Source organism: Acinonyx jubatus, chromosome A1 (genome assembly GCF_027475565.1).
Source record: "Acinonyx jubatus isolate Ajub_Pintada_27869175 chromosome A1, VMU_Ajub_asm_v1.0, whole genome shotgun sequence".
In the NCBI taxonomy this organism is placed as follows: Eukaryota; Metazoa; Chordata; class Mammalia; order Carnivora; family Felidae; genus Acinonyx; species Acinonyx jubatus.
The window spans coordinates 86364575-86390388 of NC_069380.1; the positions used below are offsets into that span (position 1 = coordinate 86364575).

A 25814-nucleotide genomic window follows, 5' to 3' on the forward strand; every position below is an offset into this window, starting at 1 on the left:
TTTGTCACTTTATGGTAAGAATGCAGTGTATAATACATATGACATACAAAATATGGGTTAACTATTTATATCATCGGTAAGTTTTCCTTATGGTAAAGAGCAGGTGATTAGTAAAGTTTTGGGGAAGTCAAAAGGTATACATGGATTTTCTGTTGTAGTGGGGGAGGGTCGGTGCCCCTAATCCCTGACTTGTTCAAGAGTCACCTGCATTTTAAGAATTTCTGTATCTATACTCATGGGTGAGTATGGTGAATCAGGAAGTGTCCCCTTTTATTTTCTAAAAGAGATTGTTTAGAATTGGTTTTATTTATTTGTTTATTATTTTTTAAATGTTATTTTAGAGAGAAAGAGAGTGTGCATGAGGTGGTGAGGGACAGAGGGAGAGAATCCCAATCCGAGGGTCCATGCTCAGTGCAGAGCCCGACCTGGTGCTCAATCTCACGACCCTGGGGTTGTGACCTGAGCTGAAAACCAAGAGCCAGAAACTCAACCCTGGGCCACCCAGGCGCCCCTAGACTTGGTTTTGATTCTTCAACATTTGGTAGAATACGATAGTGGAACCATATGAATGGGAGATTTTGTCGGGGTGGGGGGGAAGTGGTATTTTAATTATAGAGCCAACTTCCTTAATGGTTACAGAGCTGTTCATGTGATCTGATGGTGGTTGAGTTTTGGTAGTACGCGCTTCTCAAGCAGTTGGCTCATTTCATTGAAGTTGTCAAATGTATTGCATGTAGACTTTCTTGTGGTGTTCCTTTATCGTTTTGGTATGGGCATGGTCTGTGCTATTCCGGTTTCATTTCTGATACTGGAAATTTGTGTTTTTTTCTCTCTCTTTTTTTTTTTCTGTGTAAGTCTTGTTAGAGGTTTTCACTTTCACTGACCTTTTCAAAGAACCAGTTCATTGTTTCATTGGTTTTTCTTTGTTATTTTCCTGTTTTCAGTTTCGTTGATTTCTGCTCTCATCTTGACTGTTTTCTTCTTCCTACATGCTTTGGGTTTATTTTACTGTTTGCCTTCTAGGTTCGTGAGGTGGGAGCTTCAATTATTGATTTGAGACTTTCCCTCAAATGTAAGCATTTTTTTTTTTTAATTTACATCCAAGTTAGCATACAGTGCAATAATGATTTCAGGAGTCAAATCCAATGATTCATCCCCTGTGTATAACATCCAGTGCTCATCCCAGTAAGTGTCTTCCTTAATGCCCCTTGCCCATTTAGCCCATCTCCCCTCCCACAACCCCTCCAGTAACCCTGTTTGTTCTCCATATTTAAGAGTCTCTTATGTTGTGTCCCCCTCCCTGTTTTTATATTATTTTTGCTTCCCTTCCCTTATGTTCATCTGTTTTGTATCTTAAAGTCCTCATATGAGTGAAGTCATATGATATTTGTCTTTCTCTGACTGACTAATTCCACTTAGCATAATACCCTCTAGTTCTATCCATGTAGTTGCAAATGCCAAGATTTCATTCTTTTTAATTGCCAAGTAATACTCCATTGTGTGTGTGTGCACATGTGTGTATACATACCATGTCTTCTTTATCCATTCATCCATCAATGGACATTTGAGCTCTTTCCATGCTTTGCCTTTGTTAATATATGTAAGCATTTTTTAATATAAGCATTTTAGTGCTGTAGATATCCCTCTGAGAACCACTTTGGCCATATCCCACAAGTTACAGTATGATGTGGTTTTACCTTCATTTATTTCAGTGTATTTTTTAATTTCTCTTGAGCCTTCTTTGACCCAAGGATTATTTTAAAATGTGGTATTTCATTTCCAAAGGCTTGAAGGTTTTCCCTTTATTTTCTTTTATAGATTTCTGGTTTGGTTCCATTATAATCCAAGAATATACTCTGTATTTCTTTCAAATTTGTTGGGAGTTTCTCCTCTCCCTCCAGGATTTTGATGACCCAGTGTATGGTCTGTCTTGGTATAGTCCTGTGCACACGTAAAAACAGGATATATATTCTGCTAGTGTTGGGTGAAGTGTTTTATAGAAGTTGATCAGAACCTCTTGTTTGGTGGTGCTATCAATATCAAGTTACTTTCTTCTTATTTTCTGTCAGTTGAGAGCAGGATATGGAAGTCAATAGTAATTGATTTGTCTGTTTTCCTTTGAGTTCTGTCAGTTTTTGCCTTGTATATTTTTCAGCTTTGTTGTTTGGTACATACACATTTAGGATTGCTATGCTTTCATGGACTACCCTTTTATTATATAACGTCTCTAGTAATTTTCTTTGCTCTATCTCATTTGGTATTAATATACCTACTCTTGTTCCTTTTGATTAATGGTTGTGTAATATATACTTTCCATCTTTTTACTTCCAACCTGCCAAATCATCATGTTTGAGGTGAGTTTCTTTTAGATAGCATATAGTTAGGGGCACCTGGGTGGCTCAGTCGGTTAAGCGTCTGACTCTTGGTTTCAGCTCATGGTCACGATAGCATGGTTCATGAGATCGAGCCCCACGTGGGGTTCTGCGCTCACTTGAGAGCCTGCTTTGGGTCTTCTGTCTCCCCCTTTCTGGGCCTCTCCCACTTGTGCGCTCGCTCTCTCTCTCTCTCTCCCCCCCCCCCCAAAAAAATAAATAAACATAAAAAAATTTAGATAGCTTATATTTGGGTCAGGTTTTTTGTTTTTTATTAATTTTAAATATATATTTTAAATTTTTTAAAGTTTACTTTATTATTTATTTGGGGAGATAAAGCACTGGTGGGGGAGGGGCAGAGTGGGAAGGAGAGAGCGAATCCCAAGCAGGCTCCATGCTGTCAGCACAGAGCCCAACTCAGGGCTCCATCTCACAAATCATGACCTGAGCCAATACCAAGAGTTAGACGCTTAACGTTTAACTGAGTGAGCCACCCAGGTGCCCCAGATCAGGTTTTTTAATCCCCTCTGCCAATCACTGTGTTTTAAGTGATGAATTTAGGGGCACCTGACTGGCTCAGTTGGTAGAGCATCAGTTCTTGATCTCAGGGTCGTGAGTTCAAACCCCATGTGTGGTATAGAGTTTACTTTAAAAAAAAAAAATGTCTTATTTAGACCATTTATATTTTTTTAATTTTTTTTTTAATTTACATCCAAATTAGCATATGGTGCAGCAGTGATTTCAGGAGTAGATTCCTTAGTGCCCCTTACCCATTTAGCCCATCCCCCCTCCCCCAACCCCTCCAGTAACCCTCTATTTGTTCTCCATATTTATGAGTCTCTTCTGTTTTGTCCCCCTCCCTGTTTTTATATTATTTTTGCTTCCCTTTATGTTCATCTGTTTTGTCTCTTAAAGTCCTCATATGAGTGAAGTCATATGATATTTGTCTTTCTCTGACTAATTTCACTTAGCATAATGCTCTCCAGTTCCATCCACGTAGTTACAAATGACAAGATTTCATTCTTTTTGATTGCCGAGTAATACTCCATTGTGTGTGTGTGTGTGTGTGTGTGTGTGTGTGTGTGTGTGTGTGTGTATCTTTATCATCTTCTTTATTCATTCATCCATTGATGGACATTTGGACTCTTTCCATACTTTGGCTATCGTTGATAGTGCTGCTATAAACATGGGGGTGTACATGTCCCTTAGAAACAACACACGTGTATCCCATGGATAAATGCCTAGTAGTGCAATTGCTGGGTCGTAGAGTAGTTCTATTTTTATTTTTGGGGGGGAACCTCTATACTGTTTTCCAGAGTGGCTGCACCAGTTTGCATTCCCATAGACCATTTATATTTTAATGTAATTATTGACATGCCTTTTTTCCCATTTGTTCTGTTTTTCGTTTCTCTTTTTTTTTTCTTGCTTTGCTCTGGGTTACCTGAACATTCTGTAGCTTTCCATCTTGACTTACCTAGTGTGTTGTCAAGTATATGTCTTTATATTGTTAAAATATTCAGTGACACTTGTTACAGCTGATAAGGCAGACTTTATTCAGGACCACATGGGGAACATGGCAGGGATCGTGCAGTGGAGAGAGCTGGGGCTCACCTCCAAATACAGCAACGGCAAGTGGGAGTTTACAGCCAGGGAGCATGGGGTAGGGAGGTCTGTGGACAAAACATTACTAGGAGGAAACGTCAGGGATAAGATAGGGTTCCAGCTAAACTGACCTAACAGGATTCTCACCAAAGGCAGGCCACAGACATCAGACTTCACCTAGGGGTGATGGACAATAAGGAACCTAATCAGGTATCAAGGGTTGGGGTTCTGGTTAAACTGACTTATCAGCGTTCTTACTAAACGTGCGTTTTGTTTTATATTATACAATTTTAAAAAGTTTTTAAAGGAATTTTTATTTTTTTTAATATGTATTTATTTTGAGAGAGAGAGCACGCGTGTGCATGAGCTCAGGAGGGACAGAAAGGGAGGGAGACAGAGACTCCCAAGCAGGATCCGTGCCACCAGTGCAGAGCCCAACATGGGGCTCGAACTCATGAACCATGACTGTGCTGAAATTGAAGAGTCGGACACTCAACCGACTGAACCACCCAGGTGTCCAAAAATGTGTGTTTTATAAGGAGGTGCCTTATAGGAGGGCCACAGATGGCCCCAGGAGAAGATTCGGGAGCCTGACTAAAGTTTGGTCAATCAAAGAATCTGTCATGCAGCTTTTTTAGTGATTGCTGTGGGTATTAAATTATGTATGTATGTATTTATATATATAGCTATATATATACATAGATATATATATCTGTGTGCATATAGATGTATACAGATGTATATGTATTGATTTTATTGATTCAAACCAGAAATCAATATATCCATATCCAGATATACCTCTATATTATACATATAGATATATAGAGAGATATTTATCTTATCACAGCCCTTAACATCCCTTCATCCCCCCCCCCTTTTGTATTAAAAGTGATTAGGGGTTGCCTGGGTAGCTCAGTTGATTGGGTGTCTTGAGTCTTGATTTTGGCTCAGGTCATGATCTCAGAGTCATGGGGTTGAGTCCCATGTCGGGCTCTGTGCTGAGTGAGCATAGAGCCTGCTTGAGATTCTCCCCCATTTGTGCTCTCTCTCCAAAATAAAAAAATAAAGTTTCTTTTTAAAAGTGATTTAACTAGTTCCTCTAGATACTTTTTTTTTTGGACAGAAAGAGAAAGAGTGTGCACACGAGCAGGGGAGGAGCAGAGAGAGAGATACACACACAGAATCCGAAGCAGGTTCCAGGCTCTGAGCTATCACTATAGAGCCTGACATGGGGCTTGAACTCATGAACCGTAAGATCATGACCTGAGCCAAAGTCAGGTGCTCAACCGACTGAGCCCCCAAGTGCGCCTCCCAAGATACATTTAGAACTACATCAGACTGTCAGTTATTGAGAAAACTTAAATGGAGAAGGAAAGCCTAGTGCATCTCCTATTTTTGCTTACCATTTTCTTCCTTTTGGTTCCTTCTGTGGCTTCCTTTCCACTTAGATAATTTCCTTCAGCCTTTCCTACAGGGTGAGTCTGCTGGTCAAGATGGACTTGGTTGTGATCCATCTGAGAATGCCTGGATCCCTCCATTCCTGCAGGTGTTTTCTCCCGACATGGGCCCCACGCTGCCCCAATTCCTGTCAGTACTTGAAGCATATGGCCCCCCTCTGCCTGCCCTCCGTGGTTTCTCATCAGAGACGGGGATTTTCTTCCCTCATGTGGGGAAGCTGTCATTTTCCTCTAGCCACTTTTCATATTCTGTTTTTGGAAGTTTAATTAGGATGTGTTTTGGTGTGGATTTCCTTGGATTACCTGTTTGGGGTTGGCTCTGCTTCCTGAATGAGCTGGTCTAACATCTTTTTCCAGGGAAGGGAATTATTGAGGCCTGGTTTCTTGGAGGCGTTTTTCGGCCCTACGCTGTGCGCCCGTCTGGGACATGTTCTTGCAGTCCCACAGGCACCGGAGACTGTTAGAGCATCTCCGCCACAGTTGCCTTTTCCTGTCTTCACAGGTTGACAGACTGTCCTGTGCCCTTCATTCTGCTGTTGAGCTCATCCCTGAGCTCTCAGGTTCTCGGTTCTTGTATTTCCATTTACTTGCTCTTTATATCTTCCGTTTTCACTCACTTTGAGATCGTTCTGGTTCTTGGTGTTGCCAGTGATTTTCTTTCTTTCTTTCTTTCTTTCTTTCTTTCTTTCTTTCTTTCTTCCTTTCTTCCTTTCTTCCTTTCTTCCTTTCTTCCTTTCTTCCTTCTTTTCTTTCTTTTTTAATGTTCATTTAGTTTTGAGACTGAGAGAGAGAGAGAGAGCACGGGGACAAGGAGGGGCAGAGAGAGAGGCAGACACAGAATCCACAGCAGGCTCCAGGCTCTGAGCTGTCAGTGCAGAGCTCTATGTGGGACTCGAACTCAGGAGCCTTGAGATCATGACCTGAGCTAAAGTCAGATGCTTAACCAACTGAGCCACCCAGGTGCCCCTGACTTTCTATGTTATGTTATGACACTCTGGGTCCCCTTGAAACCTGTTCAGGTGGGTTTTCACTCTGACCCCTGCTTGAGCAGAAGACCCCTCAGGGTGGGCTGTCCTGTCCTGTTCCTGCCAGGGAGGGAAGGAGTCCAGCCCCCTCCTCAGTCTCCATGGGCACCAGGGAGTGGGGCTCCTGACTGGGGCAGAGCTCCAGCTGACCATGTGGTCTCCCTAGATGACCACAGGTGTGGGGGCGGGCGGGGAGGGGTGAACTGTTCCAGCCAGCAGGACAGGAGCCCTGGCTCCCGCTCAGCTCTCTCGGAGGCCACTACACCCAGCAGTGGGGTGTCAGGATGCCTGGCATCAGCCTCATGAGGGTGTTCGTTTTCTGCCACAGGAGCAGGCTGGGGGCTGTGATGTTTTCTGCGGTGCTGGGTAGAGGAGAGCAGTGATGCCCAGCTGGCTCAGCTGCTCCTTTCCTGGTCTCGTGGCTGAGACCACAGGCTTTGTTCGGGTTTGTTTTTCTCTGTACCTGGGGTGGGGAAAGGGGGGGGGTGTCTCTGGCTTGCCATCTTCTCTGCGTTCACTTCAAGTTGGGATGCATGAGACATAAAGAATGAGAGAGCTCGTCACCTTGAGATTCCTCAGGGTCCACGCCAGCCTTCTTCCTCTCCCCATTCAGACTCCCATGTGTGTTTTATGCATCAAGGGGCTGGGATTTTAGCTATTCTTAGAGGCAGGAATCAGGGAAAAATAGCTCTGTTTTTAAATTGACGTATTTATGTACTCCATCCACTCTCCTTATAAAAATTGGCAAGACTGGACACCTGAGTGGGTCAGTTGGTTAAACATCCCTCTCAATTTTGGCTCAGGTCATGACCTCATAGTTCATGGGTTCAAGCCCCACATTATACTCCGTGTTGACAGTGCACAGCCTGCTTGAGTTTCTCTCTCCCCTCCCAAAAATAGACACTAAAAAAAAAAAAAAAAAAAAAAGAAGAAGAAGAATGAGCAAGATTTAGCACAGGAGTGTGTTACATGTTCCCAGTTCCTGTGAAGATCTTCGAATGTTTTGTTGAACTTGCGCCCAGAGTTACCTGTGCCAGTTTTTTCTCCCTTGCAGGGATTATGCTCTACATCCTTGCTTCTCCCTGACATGTGAGCATTTCCCCATGAGACAGAAGTCCCCGGGGGTCCCAGGGTGGCTGTGTCAGACTGTGTCAGACTCTGTCAGCAAGTAGAGCATCACAGATCCACCACCTGGCCCTGGCACTGGGGTTTGCTTCCATGATGCTAACTTTGTCCACTGTGATTAGTTCCTATTTCCACTTGGGGTCTGTTCCCAGACACCCATCCAAGGCTAAAGTGAGCAGTTTCTACATCTCCTCCACTTTTGTCTTCAGAATCTGCAGAACCAGAACCACACTACCATCTGAGAGCTCTGATTTCTTTTTTTTTCTTTCAATTTTTTTAGATGTGTATTTATTTTTGAGAGAGAGAGAGACAGAATGTGACTGGGGGAGGGGCAGAGAGAGAGGGAGACACAGAACCGAAGCAGGCTCCAGGCTCTGAGCTGTCAGCACAGAGCCCAATGCGGGGTTCTAACTCATAAACCGTGAGATCATGACCTGAGCCAAAGTCAGATGCTTAACCGACTGAGCCACCCAGGTGCCCCTGAGAGCTCTGATTTCTCAACTGTTTACCAACAGGGGCAGTTACCATCTTCAGGAAGAAAAAAAAACCTTTTTCCTCCACTCTGTTAGGCTCAGTGCCCCCTGTACATTGAATTGACACAATGCAGAGTCACAGGATTAAAAAGATTTATTTCCTGTGCCTGTGGGTTGCCTCACAGAAATGAAATGAAAACCCCAAGAAGGCAGTCAGATCCGCAGGCTGACTGATGCACCATTTTAACCCAAGGCGGTAATTGCAGAGAAGTGACAAGACAGAGGAAAGGGATTGTTAGCTCAGAGGGTTGGTAAATTATGGGAAGGCAAGTATTTGGAGAGTAATGGAAAACAAGGGTTACTTGGTCAAGTGTGTTTTGTTGTCTCTGGTCTGGTAAGAGTCCAGTTCTGTCCTCTCTGGAGATGAAGAGTAATTTTGCCCTTGCGGGTGGGAGACCAGGGTGCTTTTCACAGGGAAGCTTCATGTCCTTCATTTAGGCAGATGGGGGAGAGTAGAGAGCTTTTGTTTTGTAAATGTTTATTTTGAGAGACAGAGAAAAGTATTGTGCAAGTGGGGCAGGGGCAGAGAGACAGAATCTCAAGCAGGCTCTGCACTGACAGAACACACCCTCCACAGGGCTTGAACCCATGAACCATGAGATCATGACCTGAACTGAGGTCAAGAGTCAGTCAACCAACTAAGCCACCCAGGCGCCCTGGGTAGAGAACTTTCTCTGTGATCCTGTTTCTCAGTTGACTGAAAGTCCTAATGCCAAAGTGGCGTATTTGGGATGGACCTTCTAATCCCCTTTGAAACCAACATCAGATTCTGTCCTGCAAACCCATGACTTTCTCAGCTCCATCTTCCATCCTGTGGAACTCGTCTTGGGAGGACAGACTTCCATCATACCGACCTCTTCTAGGAGCAAAGCCACTTACAGCTTGTTCAAATGCCGCCTCTCAGGCTCCTCCATAGACCTACTGATGTAGAGTGCATCGTTACTGAGATGCCTAGGTGGTTCGTAGGCATATGTGAGTTTGAGAAGCCTGTTCCAAACTCCTGATTCGACTTCACACATTTTTTAAATACTCTATTAGTTTATTTTTTTAATGTTTTAATGTTTATTTTTGAGGAAGAGACAGAGCATGAGCAGCGGAGGGGCCGAGAGAGAGGGGAGACACAGAATCCAAAGCAGGCTCCAGGCTCTGAGCTTACAGCACAGAGCCCGACATGGGGCTTGAACCCACAGACCATGAGATCATGACCTGAGCTGAAGTTGGACACTTAAAAACTGACTGAGTCTCCCAGGCACACCAAGTTTGGATAGTTTTTGACAAGTGTCTGCACTCACATAACTATGACCCCAGTCAACATAGAAAACATCTCCCCTCTATCAAATCCCAGAAATTCCCCTGTGCCCGTTTGCAAGTCCTGCTCTCACACCCAGGCCAGCCATGATCTCCCTTTTGCCACTGTAGATGATTTTCTCTCATTCTAGAATTTTTTGTAAATGGAATCCTACAGTACATGGTCTTTTGTGCCAGGCTTCTCTTACTCAGCCCAGTGATTTCAGCGTCACTCACATGTCTATCAATTTTTCCTTTTTTATTGCTGAGTAGTATTCCATTGCACACTGACAGCTGGTTTACCCAGTCACTTGTCAACCCATATTTGGGTCCTTTCCACTTTGGCCATTATGAGTGAGACTTCTAGAACACTTACATGTCTTTTTGTGGATACAGGTTTTTATTTCTCTTGGGCGATTATCCAGAAGTGGAATTGTTGTAGGGTAAGGATGTGATTGATTATATGAGAAATGGCTGTTTTCTGTGGTGGTTTACCACTCAACACTCCACCTAATGAATGAGAGTTCCTTTTGCTACACATCTTCACCATTTACTGGTATTGTCATTTTTTTTTTAGAAAAAGTGTATATTTTGCCCATTAAAATAGGTATCTTATTATGGTTTTAATTTTCAGTTCCCTGTTGACTAATGAAGTTTTTCATCTTTCCATGTGCTGTGGATCATTTCTTTTAATCTTTCGTGAAGTGCCCAAATATTTTCCCTGCTTACTGGGTTGCTTACTGCAGTTTTTTGTTTTGTTTTGTTTTGTTTTAAGTAAGCTCTACACCTAATGTGGGGCTTAAACTCATGGCCCTGAGATTGCATGCATACCAACTGAACCAACCAGGCACCCTTCCCCCCCCCACCCCCCACCCCACCCCCCCACCATCTTACTGTGTTTCAAGAACTTTGTAAAATAGGAGTGCCTAGGTGGCTCAGTCAGTTGAGCATCTCATTCTTGATTTCGGCTCAGGTCATAATCCCAGGGTCATGGGATTGAGCTCCGTGTCAGGCTCTGTGCTGAGCATAGAACCTGCTTAAGATTCTCTCTCCCTCTGCCCCTCTGTCCCTCTCCCCTGCTCACACTCTCTCTCTCTCTCTAAAATAAAAACTAAATTAGGGTGCCTGGGTGGCCCAGTTGGTTAAGCATCCAACTCTTGATTTCGGTTCAGGTCATGATCTCACGGCTTCATGGGTTTGAGCCCCCCATTAGGCCCTGTGCTGACAGCACAGCGCCTGCTTGGGATTCTTTCGCTCCCTCCCTAGCTGCCCTTCCCCCACTCATACTGTCTCTGTCTCTTAAAATAAATAAATAAAAAAAATTTTTTTAATTAAAAAGGACTTGTAAAATATATATATATATATGTGTGTGTGTGTGTGTATATATATATATATATATATATATATGCTGGATAAAAGTCCTTTGATATATTATTGGAAATATTTTCTATCACTCTTCTACAGTTTGCCTTTTCATTGTTTTGATGTCTTATGAAGATTGGACATCAGAGGTCCCGTGTTTTTCTTTTGTAATATATACTTTTTATGTCCTAATGAATCTCTGTCTACCCCAGGGTCACACAGAATTTTCTTCTGGAAATTTTATATGGGTCTTTGATTCATTTCAAGATTTTGTTGTTTTTGTTCTTTGTTCTGGTTTTGGTTGGGGTTTTTTTGTTTTGTGTTTTTGTCATGAGGTGTGAGGTTTTTGTGTTTTGTTCTGTTTTTTCAAACAGTTCATTCTATACCACTAATATTACTGATTTTTTTAATGCAACACATTGGATTTTTTTAATTTTAAAATTAAAATAATATTAATTTTTCTTTTATAAGAGACACATACGTCTGCAATTTTAAATAAGCTGGTTAAAAAAATTAGGAAAAGGAACCATGAGAAAATAGAAAAACGTGCAAAGAAAATACATGAGAATTTCAAAGAAGACAGATGCAGATTGGCCCATAAACCCATGAGAAAAATGTTCATCGAGAAAAGGGTAGTTCCAATGCTGATTGCTCCTTGCCCACAGTGTCATTAGAACCGTAGACGTGGCCTTGCCAGGTGTTGGCAGAGATGTGGGTGAACAGTACAGGTGTGTTGCCTGTGGAGTACAGTTGTGGGTACCCCACTGGAAGAACGATGTGGGAATATTTAATATTGGGAAAGAGGTATGTTCATGTCGACCCTGGAGACACTTGTTCGTGGGCAGGGAGACTGATGAGGGAGTTCATTGGACCGTTGCTCTTAGTAGCAAAGAATTGGGGAAAACCCGAACGTTATTGACAGAACCATACTCTGAAATAAGTCCATGTCCTAGAGCTAGCTACATACTACACGCTCAGGGCAGTCTTCAGCCACTAGGGAAAAGTGTGCAGAACAAAAGAATCCTCGCGCAATTCTCCCAAACAGCATGTTCCATGTTGTTTCACACACATTTTTGCATATATCTCTGAGGATTCCTTAGGAAAATTTCCCAGAAGTAGAATGGGTGTGCTTCTGTTAGCATTCTCCCAAATGTCCAGAAACATGCATTTCTGCTAAGCATGTGTGAGGACCCGTTTTCCTACACCCTCCAGGACCCAGAGGAGCATAACACTTTTTAATCAGATTTAATAAATAAATCTTTTTAATCAGATTTAACCTTTGCTTGGGCAAAGAAAAACCAAGAAGTAATTGTAAACCTACGACTGTTAAATTTCACTTATATTCCTGATGATTGACCTTTAAAGAGTTTATGGGGCACCTGCATGGTTCAATCGGTTGAGCATCCGACTCTTGATTTCAGCTCAGGTAATGATCTCATGGTTCATGGGTTCAAGCCCCACATTGGGCTCCATGCTGATGGTGCAGAGCCTGCTTGGGATTCTGTCTCCCTCTCTCTGTGCCCCTTCCCTGCTCATGCTGTCGCTCTCTCAGAAATGTGTTGATAAACATTAAAAAATTAATAATGAAAGAAATACTATGAATTCTTTTTCATGTTTTTAATGTTTTATTTATTTTTGAGAGAGAGTGAGTATGAGCAGGGGAGGGGTAGAGAGAGAGGGAGACACAGAATCTGAAGCAGGCTCTAGGCTCTGAGCTGCCAGCACAAAGCCTGATGCAGGGCTCAAACTCACAGACCGTGAGATCATGACCTAAGCTGAAACCAAGAGTTGGATGCTTAACCGACTGAACCACCCATGTGCCCCCAAAATGAACAATGTTTACATGACATTTATTGTTACCATCCATTTGTCTTGTAACATTCACAGGAAACTTGAAACCCTCACTTCATGCTTCAGCTGGCAGAGATCTTGTAGTTCCATTTTGCAGAGGATATCTTCATTTATTTTTTTTTTTAATGTTTATTGTATTTATATTTGAGAGGGAGAGAGTGCAAACGGGGGAGGGGCAGAGAGAGAAGGAGACACAGAATCTGAAGCAGGCTCCAGGTTCTGACCTCTCAGCACAGAGCCCAGCATGGTGCTCGAACCCACAAACTGCGAGATCACGACCTGAGCTGCAGTCGGACGCCTAACCGACTAAGCCCCCAGGGGCCCTTCTTTATTGTTATGGTATCCTGGTATTATATGCATATGCTATCACTTTTTAAATTAAAAATTGCCATGGTTCATGACTCAAAGTATAAGAAAAGTCTCCTTGTCAGGACACCTGGCTGGCTCAGTCGGTGGATCATCCAACACTTGATCTCAGCGTCCTGAGTTCAAGCCCACCTTGGGTGTGGAGCCTACGTAATTAAAAAGACAGTAATACATTTTTTTTAAAAAAAGAAAGAAGGCAAAGTCTCCATGTAGCACTAACCATAGGCCCCTCTATAGCAGCAGGCAGCGTTCCAGACTTCTGGACACTTGGCACGTGGGGACCATCTAGACCACCTTCCACATGGGTGCTTTTTCCATGGGTGAATCCCTTAGAGGGATTCCTTCTTGGTACAGACAGGCCCTCGTTCCTCCTCACCAGTGTGTGATGTTCCTGCTGGGAAGTAGCTTAGTTCTGTGACACTGGGCACAGATGTCAGATTCTTTCACTGTCACCTGGAATCATTAATGTTGCAGTGAACAAGCTTGTACTTTGCACATATGCAGCATAAACTCTAAAAATGCAATGTCTGCATTGGTGATTCAGTTGGACACCCCCCATGTACCCACCTCGGAGCTGAGGGTGTCAGGCTGCCCCAGCACTGACAAGGAAGCCAGTGAATGATCAGTGGCCATCCTGTCCCCAAGAGGCATCTGCCATTGGGATTATGCTGAACCCAATCCGTGTGAGGTCATCTCAGGCTACAGTTGGGGCAGCCTCTCTGCCTTCCCTTCCTGGGGCTCATGCGGCTGGGGTCTCGAGGGGCTCTGCCCTTCATCCCAGCTTGCTTTCCCCTGGTTCAGAGCTTCCCTGGACTCAGGCATCCTCGTTGTCCCCCTGTGGTTTCAGAACCGGGTTTCTCCTTTCAAGGATATGATTTTCTGCTTCTCCCAAGAGGACTGGTCCCTTCTAGACCCTGCGCAGACGGGCTTCTATGGAGAGTTCATCATCGGGGAGGACTGTGGGGTCTCGCTGCCTCCAAGTAAGACTTACCCCCTCTCTCCTGAGGCCAGAGACTGGGGGGGGGGGGGGGGGCCGGCATCTGATTGCTTTTCACCCCCAGACCTCATGGGCACTTTGCAGATTGACCATCACCCACCCTCTGTCTGCCACATGTAGATCAGGCTCACCTGGCTGTTTCATACAAAACCAAATGCAACATGTTTCCTGTGCGTCTGGTTTTCTGCCATTTTTTTTTTTTTTAGCGTTTGTTTATTTTTGAGAGAGCAAGAGAGACTGAGCATGAGTGGGGGAGGGGCAGAGAGAGAGGGAGACACACAAAGCAGGCTCCAGGCTCTGAGCTGTCAGCACATGGCCCAATGCGGGGTTCCAACTCACAAGGCGTGAGATCATGACCTGAGCCATGCAGGCACCCTGGTTTTCTGTCATTCTTCTATGGCTCTCTTCACGTCTGATTTCCTGACAGCCCCAAAGGATATGCGCTCATCCCAAAGCTCTTCCTTTCATGTGCTCCTTGTCCTGCCCCCTCCCTGCATGCCCCATGGCCCCTCATGGCCCCTGCGGGTGCATCTGCCCTGGTGCAGAGGTCCCGCCCTCCATCTGGCCTGGGCTCCTGTGCAGACACCTCAGTGACAACTGTGTCCTCCTCTCCATGAACAGGTGACCCGGGCACCCAGCTGCATCTCTCCCAGGGAGAGGAGAACGAGCCCCGGGTTCCAGAGTTGCAGGACCTGCAAGGGAAGGACGTGCCCCAGGTTTCTTACTTGGGTGAGTGATGGTTGCAGAGCTGGGGGGAGTTTGCTGCTGGCCAGGGCAGGCCAGCCTCTCCAGCCTCCCTCTGCAGCCCAGTGTCCCTCCCCCTCCCCCCCATCCCACACTCTGTCTTGCTGGAACATGCCTGGCCTCTTCCCTGACTCTTCCAGAAACACTGTGAGGTTTCAGTTCTGTTGAGTGTGGGGATCACTCTTCCCTCAGCCAGAGCCCAGGGTGTGACAGAAGTCTTTCTTCCCACTGTAAGCAGTGCTGGTTTGTGCCGAACAGGTGCCCCCCTGCCCTCAACTCCCACATGTGAGGTCAGGTACTCTCCAGAAGTGAGGCCAGGGAGGAGGAGAAGGAGGCCATAGCTTCTCCTGGCCAGGCACCAGGCATAGCACCTCTGGATGCCTGGCCAGTCTGGTTTATGTGAGGAAACCAAGGCACAGAGAGGTGCTGGGGCTGAGTGGACAGCAGCACAGCTCAGCAGCATTTTCCCACAACCTCCCTGCCCTGGGGCAGTCCATGTCACCAGAACTCCGTGCCCTGATGCCATGAGATGTCCACCCCTTCAGGGAGACACACTTTGCACAGTATGGGCAGCAGCTCCACACCTCGGCCCCTCTGGGACCTGAAGCTGGCAAATCAGACCAGGCTGTGGCTCACCACCCCCAGCTGGGACGAGGTGCAGACTCTCCGGCACATGGAGGCGGCGGCCCCTGTGCTCCCTCTGCACCGACTGGGTCTGTATCCGTGGGTGCAGGGCCCCAAGCCTGCACAAACCCCACCACAGAGTGGCGGTGAGCACAGGGATGCCCTCAGGACCAGACGGCATTCACATCCACACAGATTCTGTCTGGTGTCAGAGCCCATGTTCCTGCTGCTGGCCATTCTGCCTTACCAAGCGGCTGCCCAGGGCTGCTCCCAGATCACAGCAGGGCATATGTGAGGCTGGCAACTGCAGGGCAAATCAGTTTCTCCATTTTCTTCTCTGGAAAGACTTCCCAGGTCTCCAGCCATTCCAGGTGGAAGAGAGAAGGAAACGGGATGAGCTGCAGGTGCCCGAGTTCCAGACCTGCCAGCAGATGGCACTCACCCAGAGCACCCGCCCAGGTAAAGGGGGTGGGGAGAGTGGGGGGCGGTGTGCAGTGTGTATGCGAGCAACAATGTACATGGTAGGGGGTGTAGCATGGTGTGTGCTGGTGTGTAGTGTGGTGCGCGTGAGCACATGTCTACCTGCCTGTGTGCTGTGTGGTGGGGTCCGTGTGTGCGTGCCTGTGCACTTGGTGTCCGGTGTGAGGCATGCGAAAGTGCACGCGTGTGTGGTGTCCAGTGTGGTGCGTGTGTGCGGCTGGGAGGTAGGGTGGGGTCAGGAACTGGACTCTTCGGGACCCCTGCCAGCTGCAGCTGCTTGGGCTGGTTCTGTTCTGCCTGGATCCCTCAGGTTTGGAGAACCTCCCTTCCTTGCCCTCCCTCTGCGGGTTGAAGCAGGGCTGTGATGTAGGGTCAGAGTCCCTGATCTGAGTCCAGGAATTAAGACCAGGTCTGGGATGGCCGAGTTGAGGGGCCCTCTGGACAAGGAGGCAGAGCCTCACAGGAGTGGCCAGCATGCACTCTGAGCTGTGATGGTAAAAGTCACCACCTGCAGAAGCAAGGACTAAAATACAGCCAGCCTTACTGGTCTCGGGGTTCAGACCTCTTTCCAAACACCAGACCCAAGCTCTGGTTCTCCCTGGAGCCCACTGGGTCATGGAGATTTCCCTCAGTTAGGAAGACGGGCTAACGCATGATCTCTTTGACCCGTGGTGGCATTTGGAGGCAAGACTTGGCGTTGGATTGTGGTATTTCCATGCAGCTTCATGCAGGGCCCACAGTCATTTATGTGTGTGTTTGTGTAAATCTGTGTGCTGAGGGTGATCGTTCATGCAGGCTTCAGCAATACCCCCAGAGGCATGTTGGGTCCTTGCTGGCACCTCCCTGCCCACAGTGTGTCTCACCCCCACCGATGTCATTTCACAAGGGGGACGGATGTTCACCAACATGGAGTGCTCTCACCTCCACTCCCCTTCCTGGGTCCTGACACAGAGTCTCTTCTGAAATGGCACAAGCCAAGGTTGCCGTCTGAGATTGGGGAGGTGCTGGATTCCCAGGAACAGGCACTGGTTTTGTTTTGGTGGCCCATGCTGTGTGACATCAGGGGAGGGGTCTGTACCTGCACAGCCGTGCCCACGCAAGATGCTACGGGCCCATCCATTCATGCCAATCACCAGTGCATCTCAGTGCTGCACAGAGATGGAGCGTGTCTTTTAGCTTCCCACATTTCCTCTGTGAGTCAACTAGTTAATATTCATCCTTGTTTTTGTTGGCTTTTCCCTGTTCACATTTGGTGAGCTCTGTTTAGGGCCCAAGTGCAGCACCACTGTAAGTTCTCAACGAGATTGTGTGCACTGGGTCCTTCTGGCACATCCTGTAAGTAGTTAGGACTCTTCCTGGCTCGTAGACGCTTGCCTTCTCCCTGTGTGCTCTTGGAAGGAGACAGCATGGATCTGTCCTCTCTCTTCCTCTTCTTGTAAGGGCTCTCATCCCAACACAAGGGTCCCAACACCAGTAGGTCCCACTGTCTAAACCTAGCCACCACCACCCCCCACCCCCCACCCCCCACAAAGGCCGCACTGCCTAACGCAGGCTCGAACGTATGAGTACTGGGGGAGACAGATATTTAGCCCGTAAGAGGTACTGTGATGTCTCTGTTGTGCATCTGGGGCACGTGGTCCGAAGTCAGGGGCCCAGGAATACCCTGCACTGCAGATATGAAGCCATGTGGTCAGATGCACAACATCTGGGCTATACCCTTCACATTACCAAGCTGGTGTTCTCTGAGAGAATTTCATAGAAACTCAACATTAAGGGCCTCTTACATATATGCACACGATTCTTCCCATTTTTTTTAAACTTTCTAGGTCTTTCAGCCTATAATTCTTGTTCTGCATTTTAAAAATGTAAATTTATTCATCGTCTCCTGTTTGGTTTTTTGTCTTGTAAGTAAGCCTCCCCACTCTAACATTCTAAGAATATATTTTTTATAATGCCTTTATTTTTTTTTTATTTACTTTCAGTCCACGCTGCCCCTCAGCCCCTCTGGCTCTTGGGGGTCTGTTCATTTCCAGTGCACAGAGTGCCCTTCAGGACACGTCAGCTGCGAGCCAAGGCATGTGCCTCTGCTCCTGGCTCACACGCCGGTCTGGCCGTTTCCTGCCTGCAGCACAGCCTGGCCACAGCTCTCCTGAAACTCAGGGCTGCTTTCTCCCTCTGCTTTAAATTTTTCACCTGCCAAACAGGCGTAATCATCATAGTTGCCAGGTGGGGTTACTATGGTTCTTTTTCTTTTTTTTAATGTTTATTTATTTATTTTGAGAGAGAATCCCAAGCAGGCTCCACACTGTCAGCACAGAGCCCAGCATGGGGCTTGAACCCACAAACCATGAGATCATGACCTGAGCTGAATTCAAGAGTCTGGACACCTAAAGGACTGAGCCCCCCCCGCCCAGGTGCCCTCAGATGGACTCGTTGTTGAGGATTAAATAGTTCATGTAAAAGCACGTAGATAGATCAGTAATTCTTGCCTGTTACCCCACCGTTACCCTACTACTCAGTTCAGCGCCCCTGCGTCCGCCCCCACACACCTTGTTACTCATCAGTGCTGAGCCAAGAGCTCCCTCTTACTCTCTTCCTGCTGCTCTGGGCACACCTCGGAGTCTCATGTTACATACTAGGGATTCTTCACATTGTTGTATTGATGACACACAACAGCATTACTGTTGATTTCTTCCTCCCTCTTCAGAAGCTCCACGTCTATTTTTGTTAACTTTCTGATCTGAGTGGATGTCCTCCCATGTGCATTCTATTAGTCTCGGAGGGCTGCGATACCAAGATACCACAGACCGGGAGGCTCAAACAAGGGTGGATTTTCTCAGAATTCTGGAGGCTGCATGGCTAGGATGAAGGTGGCCGCATGGTGGGCTTCTGAGCCCCCTCCCCCTTCTTGGCTTGTGGATGGCAGTCTCCTCCCTGTGTCTTCTCACAATCCATCTCTGAGTGTCTGTGCCCCAATCTTCTTACAAGGACACCTGGTGGAGCAGGTCCTGCCCTAATGACCTCATTTTAACTTAATTCCCTCTTGAAATGCCTTATTTCCAAATATGCTCATATTCGGAGGTACTGGGGTTAGGACTTGGATCTATGGATTTTTAAGGGGCTGCAGTTCAGCTCATTCCACCCTCGTGTCCTACAAAGTCCATGTTCTCTTCCCATGCAAAGTGTATTCACCCTCTCTGGACATCCCTTAATCTCTTCCAGCACCAGCTCTGCATCCGTAACCTTATCTGAATGTCCTGTAGATCAGGTAGAGGTGAGACCCAAGGCACATCCTCTCTGGCTGTGAATCTGTGAAACCACACGTCCAGTGCTGTACTTCTCAAAGTGCAGTGCTCAGGCTGGCACAGGATAGACCTTTTCATCCCAAAAGGGGAAAATTGGGAAGAAGAAAGGTTCCCAAGCAAGTTTGAGGCCCAGTAGGGCAAATTCCATTAGAACGTAAGGCTTGGGGCGCCTGGGTGGCTCAGTTGGTTAAGGGTCCGACTTCGGCTCAAATCATGATCTCGTGGTTCATGAGTTTGAGCCCCACGCCGGGCTCTGTATCGACAGCTCAGAGCCTGGAGCCTGCTTCAGATTCTGTGCCTCCCTCTCTCTGCCCCTCCCCTGCTTGCACTCTGTCTCTCTCTCAAAAATAAACATTAAAAATTTTTTTAAAAAAGAAAGTTTGGGGCACCTGGGTGGCTCAGTGTGTTAAACGTCTGACTCTTTATATTGGCTCGGGTCGTGATCTCATGGTCATGAGTTTGAGCACCAAGTTGGGTTCTGTGCTGACTCAGCACAGAACCCTCTTGGGATTCTGTCTCTCTCCTTCCCTGTGTCTCTCTCTCTCTCTGCCCCTCCCTGCTCATGTGCACACTCATTCATTCTCTCTCTCTCTCAAAAATAAATGAACTTAAGGCTTGGGATCAATCTCTGGCCAGCACTCTGATCGCCCTTGGGCCCCAGGCTGCTGTAGCATCCTGTCTACCTGGGGACGGCCATTGGAGCCAGCCCTCTTTCATCAAGGCCGACTGCCATGTGTCTCCAGATAGCTCTGCTGGACTTCTCTGTGGAATCCCAGAAGTCTGACGGCCTTCCTAAGGTCTCTTGCTGTTTAGTCTGAGTTGGCAGCGTCCCTGCTCACAGTGCAGTTCACAGGCGTTCAGTTCACCAGACCAGAGGGTCCTCCGCAGCTCTTTCCTGGATTGCCTCCCCTCCGTGGGTTACACCCAGAATCCCTTTACCAAATGGTTATCCGGCCACTTGGGCATTCTCTCCAGAGCATACTTTGTAATTTTTTTCAGTGTGGATAAAAGTGGGAATTTTCCAGGTTCTCAAGTCTTTATTCCCCAGTCTCATGTTGTGCTGTGTCCCCTTACCCTAGTCCCCTTAGGAACAAGTGCTTCATGGCTCTGCTGCTGCCTGGTGTCTGCCCCATGCTCTGTGGCTTCTGGGTACTCCTGCCCTGCTTCTGTATCTCCAGCTCCACCCACCCTCAGGTTCCCTAACCTCACAGAGTGCTCCTTCCTCCAGAGACTAAATCCAGAATCAGCATATTTCTGCTAACATCTCAATTCCTGCTAAGACCTCAAGGGGGTCTCGCAGCACTCCCCGCCCCCCCGCCTCAGTCCCACATCTCACACAGTGAGGAAACAGACCAGATGGGGAGCTGCGTGGTGGGCCTGGGGCTACAACTTCACCCCACTCCCCACCCATCTTCCAACATCACAGACTCAGGATTCATGGAGTCTGTCCGCTGCAGTCTAAAGTACAGAGCAGCTCTACCCATCACCACTGGGGGCGGCTGGCAGGTGTCAGAGGTGACACTGAGGGAAAGCTGACCTGGGTGTAGGGTACTGTTGAACAGCCCTGAGGTCAGCGCAACGAGCCTGACTCCCCTTCAACCCTGAGCCCAGAGTGTGTCACCCAAGTTTGTGCGTGTATATAATTTGGCAAATAATACATCAGTGACTTATGTCCAGGAACAAACAGGGCTGTTCATGTCACAAGTGCCACAGAGCCCCTGGAGCTTGTCAGTGCTCAGCACATGGTAGCTGGTACCTTCCTGGCACTGCCTTTCTAGAATATGGTGTCTTTCTCTTTCCTGACAGCTTTAACGTGCCCTATGACATTAGGTAAGTGGTGTTAACTGATGTGTAAATGGCCAAAACTTCACACTGACAAATACAAAGTCCTTAGAGCTTGTAGGGGTCTCTGCCTAGAAAAGGAGGAAGGAAAGGATTGTGTGATGGGGCCTTAAGGGAACAGGACAGGGAAGGGGAAGAGAATCCACTCTGAACCTCCCTGGGGAGCCTTTGCGGGGGCAGGGCTGTGGCATGGGCAGCAGCACTGAATGAACTTCCGCGTGGCTTCCCTGTAGCCGGAGGGGACGCGCTGACCCCCGAAAACGGCCTGGACGAGGAGGTGACCATCGAGATCGTCCTGTCCAGCTCTGGAGACGAGGACTCCCAGCTCAGCCCTTACTGCACTGATGAGCCGCGGGGCCCCGCCGAGAAGCCGCGCAGCCTCCCCGCCTCCCACCGCAGCGGCGCAGAGCGCGGGGACGAGGTGCAGACGTCATCCAAAAAGTCCTACATCTGCCCCAACTGCGGGAAGATCTTCCGCTGGAGGGTCAATTTCATCCGGCACCTGCGCAGCCGCAGGGAGCAGAAGCCGCACGAGTGCTCGGTGTGCGGGGAGCTGTTCAGCGACAGCGAGGACCTGGACGGGCACCTGGAGAGCCACGAGGCGCAGAAGCCCTACCGCTGCGGCGCCTGCGGGAAGAGCTTCCGCCTCAACTCGCACCTGCTGTCGCACAGGCGGATACACCTGCCGACGGGTGGACTGGAGCCGGTGCCGAAGACCGAGCCGAACGCGGCGGGGGCCGTGGGCGGGGGCCCGGGCGGCCTGCTAGCCTTCCAGTGCTGCGACTGCGGGCGGGCGTTCCAGCGGCCGGAGCACCTGGCGCGGCACCGCAGCAGCGCGCACCTGCGGGGCACGGCGCAGCCCTTCCAGTGCCGCTACTGCGTCAAGAGCTTCTCTCAGAACTGCGACCTGCTTCGCCACCAGCGCCTGCACTTGAAGCGCCGCTCCAAGCAGGCCCTCAATTCCTACTGAGGCGGCCCGGCCTGGCCCCTCCCGCGGTGCACCTGCCCGGGACAGAAGCTCCGTCCTCCCATCCTTCGCTCTCAGGTAGAAATGAGATAGTGGCCGACTGAGCATGCGCTCTGTCTCGGCCGTGCCAAAAAGCAGGGAGGGCGCGTCTCCACCAGCTGTGACTCTTCATCTCTGCAGGTCCTAGAGAACCGTCCCTCCAGAGCTTCCCTGGCAGGGAGGGATGGGACCACCCCCCGGGGTCTGGCCCTTGCCAGCCAGTGTCAAGTACACTCCCTTCCCCTGTACTGAGGTCTGGGGGTACCTGCACTGCTGTCCGGCGGCAAGAAGCTTGGGGTGTGCTGATGGGCTGAGGGTGGCAATAAGGCAGGGTGTGGCCTGTGGGCCTATGACCACAGGGCCAAACACCAGGCCGCATCCTGTCATCAGAAGGCTGAGTCTCCATCACTTCTTGGCCCATAGAAACAACCCACTGCTATCAGGCAGCCCTTTTCAGGCTCAAACCGTGCTGGGGGGCTTTATAGCTCCTGCAGAAGGGAAACTCCTACCCTTTTATTTGTGATGGTGTCTGCTTATTAGGGAACAGGAGCTTATCTAAGGCAAAGCCCCATTTTAAACTGTAGCACACCCACCCCTAAATGCTGTTTCTTTGTACCCTTGAAGGGTCTTCATAGGTGGTTTTGGGTGGACGTGCAGTCCATCGAGTCCAGGAAGGGGGGGGTTCAGCCCCCAGTGAGGGTGTCCTGTTGTGTTTGTCTGGGTGAGCTGAGCCGGGAAACCAGAACCTCACGTGAAGTCATGCTCATGCTGTGCGTATGTGACTTAGTGTGCTGGTTGGGGTCGTTTGCAAGGGCTCCTGCAGAAACCAGATGCCTTAAACAACAAAGGCATCATCTTAGTTCTGAAGGCACAAGTCCAAGATCAGGGTGGCCCCTCCCAGGGGAGGGTCTATTTCATGCGTCGTCTGTCACCTGCCCCCGCACCCCAGGGCTTGCTGGCAATTGTTGGTACTGCATGGCTTCCAGAAGCATCACCCCAGCTCTGCTGTATTCTCACATGGTGCTCTGTGTGTGTGTCTGTCCCTTTCTGGAAGAAATGCATCCATATCTAAGGTCTGCCCGTCCTACTCCCGTAGACTCCCATCTTAACTAATTACACCTGCCGTGGCCTCAGTTCCAAAGAAGGTCACACTCCAGTGTGCCAGGGTTAGAGTTGTGGGGGTTGGGGACACAGTTCAGCCCACAATACCACGTGGTCACGTAATGCTCTCATCCCCAATCCACACAAGGACCAATACAAACACTGTAGCTAGCTCTTCCTTCAACCAGAAGCACGATTCAGACCCAAGCTGCTGCTTTCAGGGTGGGGTGTCCTCTGCACAAGAGCCTTCAAAGTTTGTAGCCTGGCATTCTGGATGGGGAGTGGAATCTCAGGCATGGATGGCTGTGGTCTTAATGCTTCTGGGAGAACTGACCATGTCTACTAGGCCCAGTGACGAGAAGGCCTGGGGACTGGTGAGCAGCTGTGGCCAGTTGTAAAAGCCAGCAACCGGTCAGGTGTTCTGTATTATTTATACACCTGCCAGTGTCTCCTTGTCATTCACTTCATTGTCCTGTCAAGACACCACTCCCCCAGACCCAGTGAGAGAGTGCCAAGGTCCTATAGTTAAATGAGGGCTGTGCCTGTGTAATGACAGCTTCATACCCAGGAACAGTAAGTGTCATAAAACCATTTGGTCCTACCCTCAGTAATAAATAAACTATTGGGGCTCTTTGTTTCAGAAGAATTTGCCTCTTGTATCAATCTGCCAGGAAACGGGGAAAATAAACCCCCCAGATCTTTTAAGGCTAATAAGAAAGTGGAAAATTCCAAATAGAAGCCAGATGCTGTGCACATTTGTCTCGTCCAGCTGTGCTTTTGCCCAAAGGTCCATTGGTGAGTGTATTAACCCACCCACTTAAGACACGTCTACAAGGAGCATTGCTTCACTTACCTGGTGTATTTTATGTGTGAAATCTGATTGTAAGTAAGGAACAAGTGGAATGTAACAGAACTGAAACCTAAAGAGAGGCTGTGTGTTTCTTGAGTATCAATCAGACATCATGAGGCAGCCTCCGATTCCCTGACCCAAAGCTGACCAAGGCGCCCAGCAAACCAGGAGTTGACATTGCTCCTGGGAACCGTCATGGGTGATGTAGCTCAAATCCCAGGTTCATCTGTGCAGAAGAAGCCAGGGCTGCCTGCATTGCGGAAAGCTGCAGGTAATAGGAGGGCTGGCCCACTTGGTTCCTCCCTTCCTCTGTGGGCACTGGGCAGGCAGGTGAGGGGTCTCTACCTGGCCATGGAGGTTCAGGAGTCGAGACTTCTCATCTGAGAAGCATCTGCTCTCTCTGTTCCTCTGATCCCTTGGCATTGTTCCCACAAACTGAACAGGTGCATAATAAAAACTCACTGAATTAATATTCGTGTTAGACTTTTAATTTTAGTTAAAAAAGTAAAATGCACAGCTGAGAGAGATGGTCAGTCAACAGGCCAGAACAATAGGGCTTCAGGTATAATGATCTTGAAAATGTTCCTTCTGGACATCAGACATCCCTGTGTGAAACCTTTATGTCTCAGATAGTTTCCGTCATCTGATCTGAGCCTTCTCTGGAAGAGAAAGGAAGTCACTCTCTCTACACCACGGGTAAGTTGCACTCCTGGTGACACCATAGCTATTTCACTGAACTTTGGCCATTTTTTAGTGCATCCTTTGTCTCCTGAACTCTTGCCATTCCTAAGTCACGCTATAACACTGATGGGAGAGAAGGCACAAGTCCACACCTGCCTTGGACTTGGACGTTGGTCCAAGTTGCTCTTCTTCCCTGAGATGGTTTCCTTCCTCCACCAAAAGCAGAATTTGGACCATGCACAAGCTCTTCTGTTTGCAGTGTAATGTAGGGGATTGGATGACCCCCAATCCTATCAAGCCCAGGCACGTTTTTTGGCAACAAAAGTTGATCCTGTTTTGTCTTAAAAGTGATGGTCCGGCCCACTGGTGCTCCTTGCATCAAGACTACATGTTAAGACATGTGTTCAAGAAGGCAGGCTGGCTAGGAAAGGAGCACTGGGGAATCTTCGTGATGCCACATTGCACAAAGCTCTCTACCAAGTAGCAGAGTCACAGGAAAGGTAGGAGATTCAGGGAGAGTCTGAGATTCTCTAGCACCTCATTCTGAAGCAGATCAGGTACAGAAGCTTTTAAGACATGAAATAAGTTAGGCCAAAGTTCATCTATTTGACTCAGTTTCCTATTCCCAGGCAACAGGTCTTCCAACACATTTTCAAGTCACAGTTTATCCACAAAACCCTTGGAAATGAGACCTTCAGCATATCCCCAAGCACAGGAACACATTATTAAAAGTCTCAAGGGATAGAAATAGTAGGAAGGAGATAAAAAAGGAGTTTGCCTCATGGAGAGCCAGCAAGTAGAACATTAGAATGTGAGACTCATAAACGCCCTGGTCAGGGTTCTGATAGCTAGACCCCAGTGGCTGATATAATGCAGGACCATTTGGGCCAGTGGCCACATCTGAATGCTCTTCCTGGGACTCCCTGTACCTAAAGTAGCCACAAGATTCACCCTCACTAACCAGCTAGGCTCCATAGGTTTCCTTTTTTTTTTTTTTTTTTTTTTAAAGCTTTTATTTAAATTTGTTAGATAACATAGTGTAATATTAGTTTCGGGTGTAGAATTTAGTGATTCAATACTTATATACAACACCTGGTGCTTACCACAAGTGCTCTCCTTAATTCCCATCCCCTATTTAAGCTATCTCCCACCTGCCTCCCATCTGGTAACCATCAAGTTGCTCTCCATTGTTAAGAGTCTGTTT

General features: G+C 47.8%; 1 protein-coding gene across 10 annotated transcripts in view; it reads left to right on the forward strand.

Annotated features, from left to right (window-relative positions):
* ZNF496 (zinc finger protein 496) overlaps positions 1-24399 on the forward strand; it is a 36897-nt gene extending 12498 nt beyond the window's left edge. For 7 of the 10 annotated variants that reach the window (XM_053218599.1, XM_053218615.1, XM_053218609.1 and 4 more), the window contains 4 exons: positions 13828-13960; positions 14599-14706; positions 15691-15804; positions 21206-24399. In XM_053218599.1, coding sequence (XP_053074574.1) covers positions 13828-13960; positions 14599-14706; positions 15691-15804; positions 21206-21942 — 1092 coding nt within the window. In that variant the 3' untranslated portion in view covers positions 21943-24399. The remainder of the gene's footprint in view (positions 1-13827; positions 13961-14598; positions 14707-15690; positions 15805-21205) is intronic. The other 3 variants (XM_053218601.1, XM_053218614.1, XM_053218618.1) reach the window with 1 other exon arrangement.
* Positions 24400-25814: the final 1415 nt, after the last annotated feature.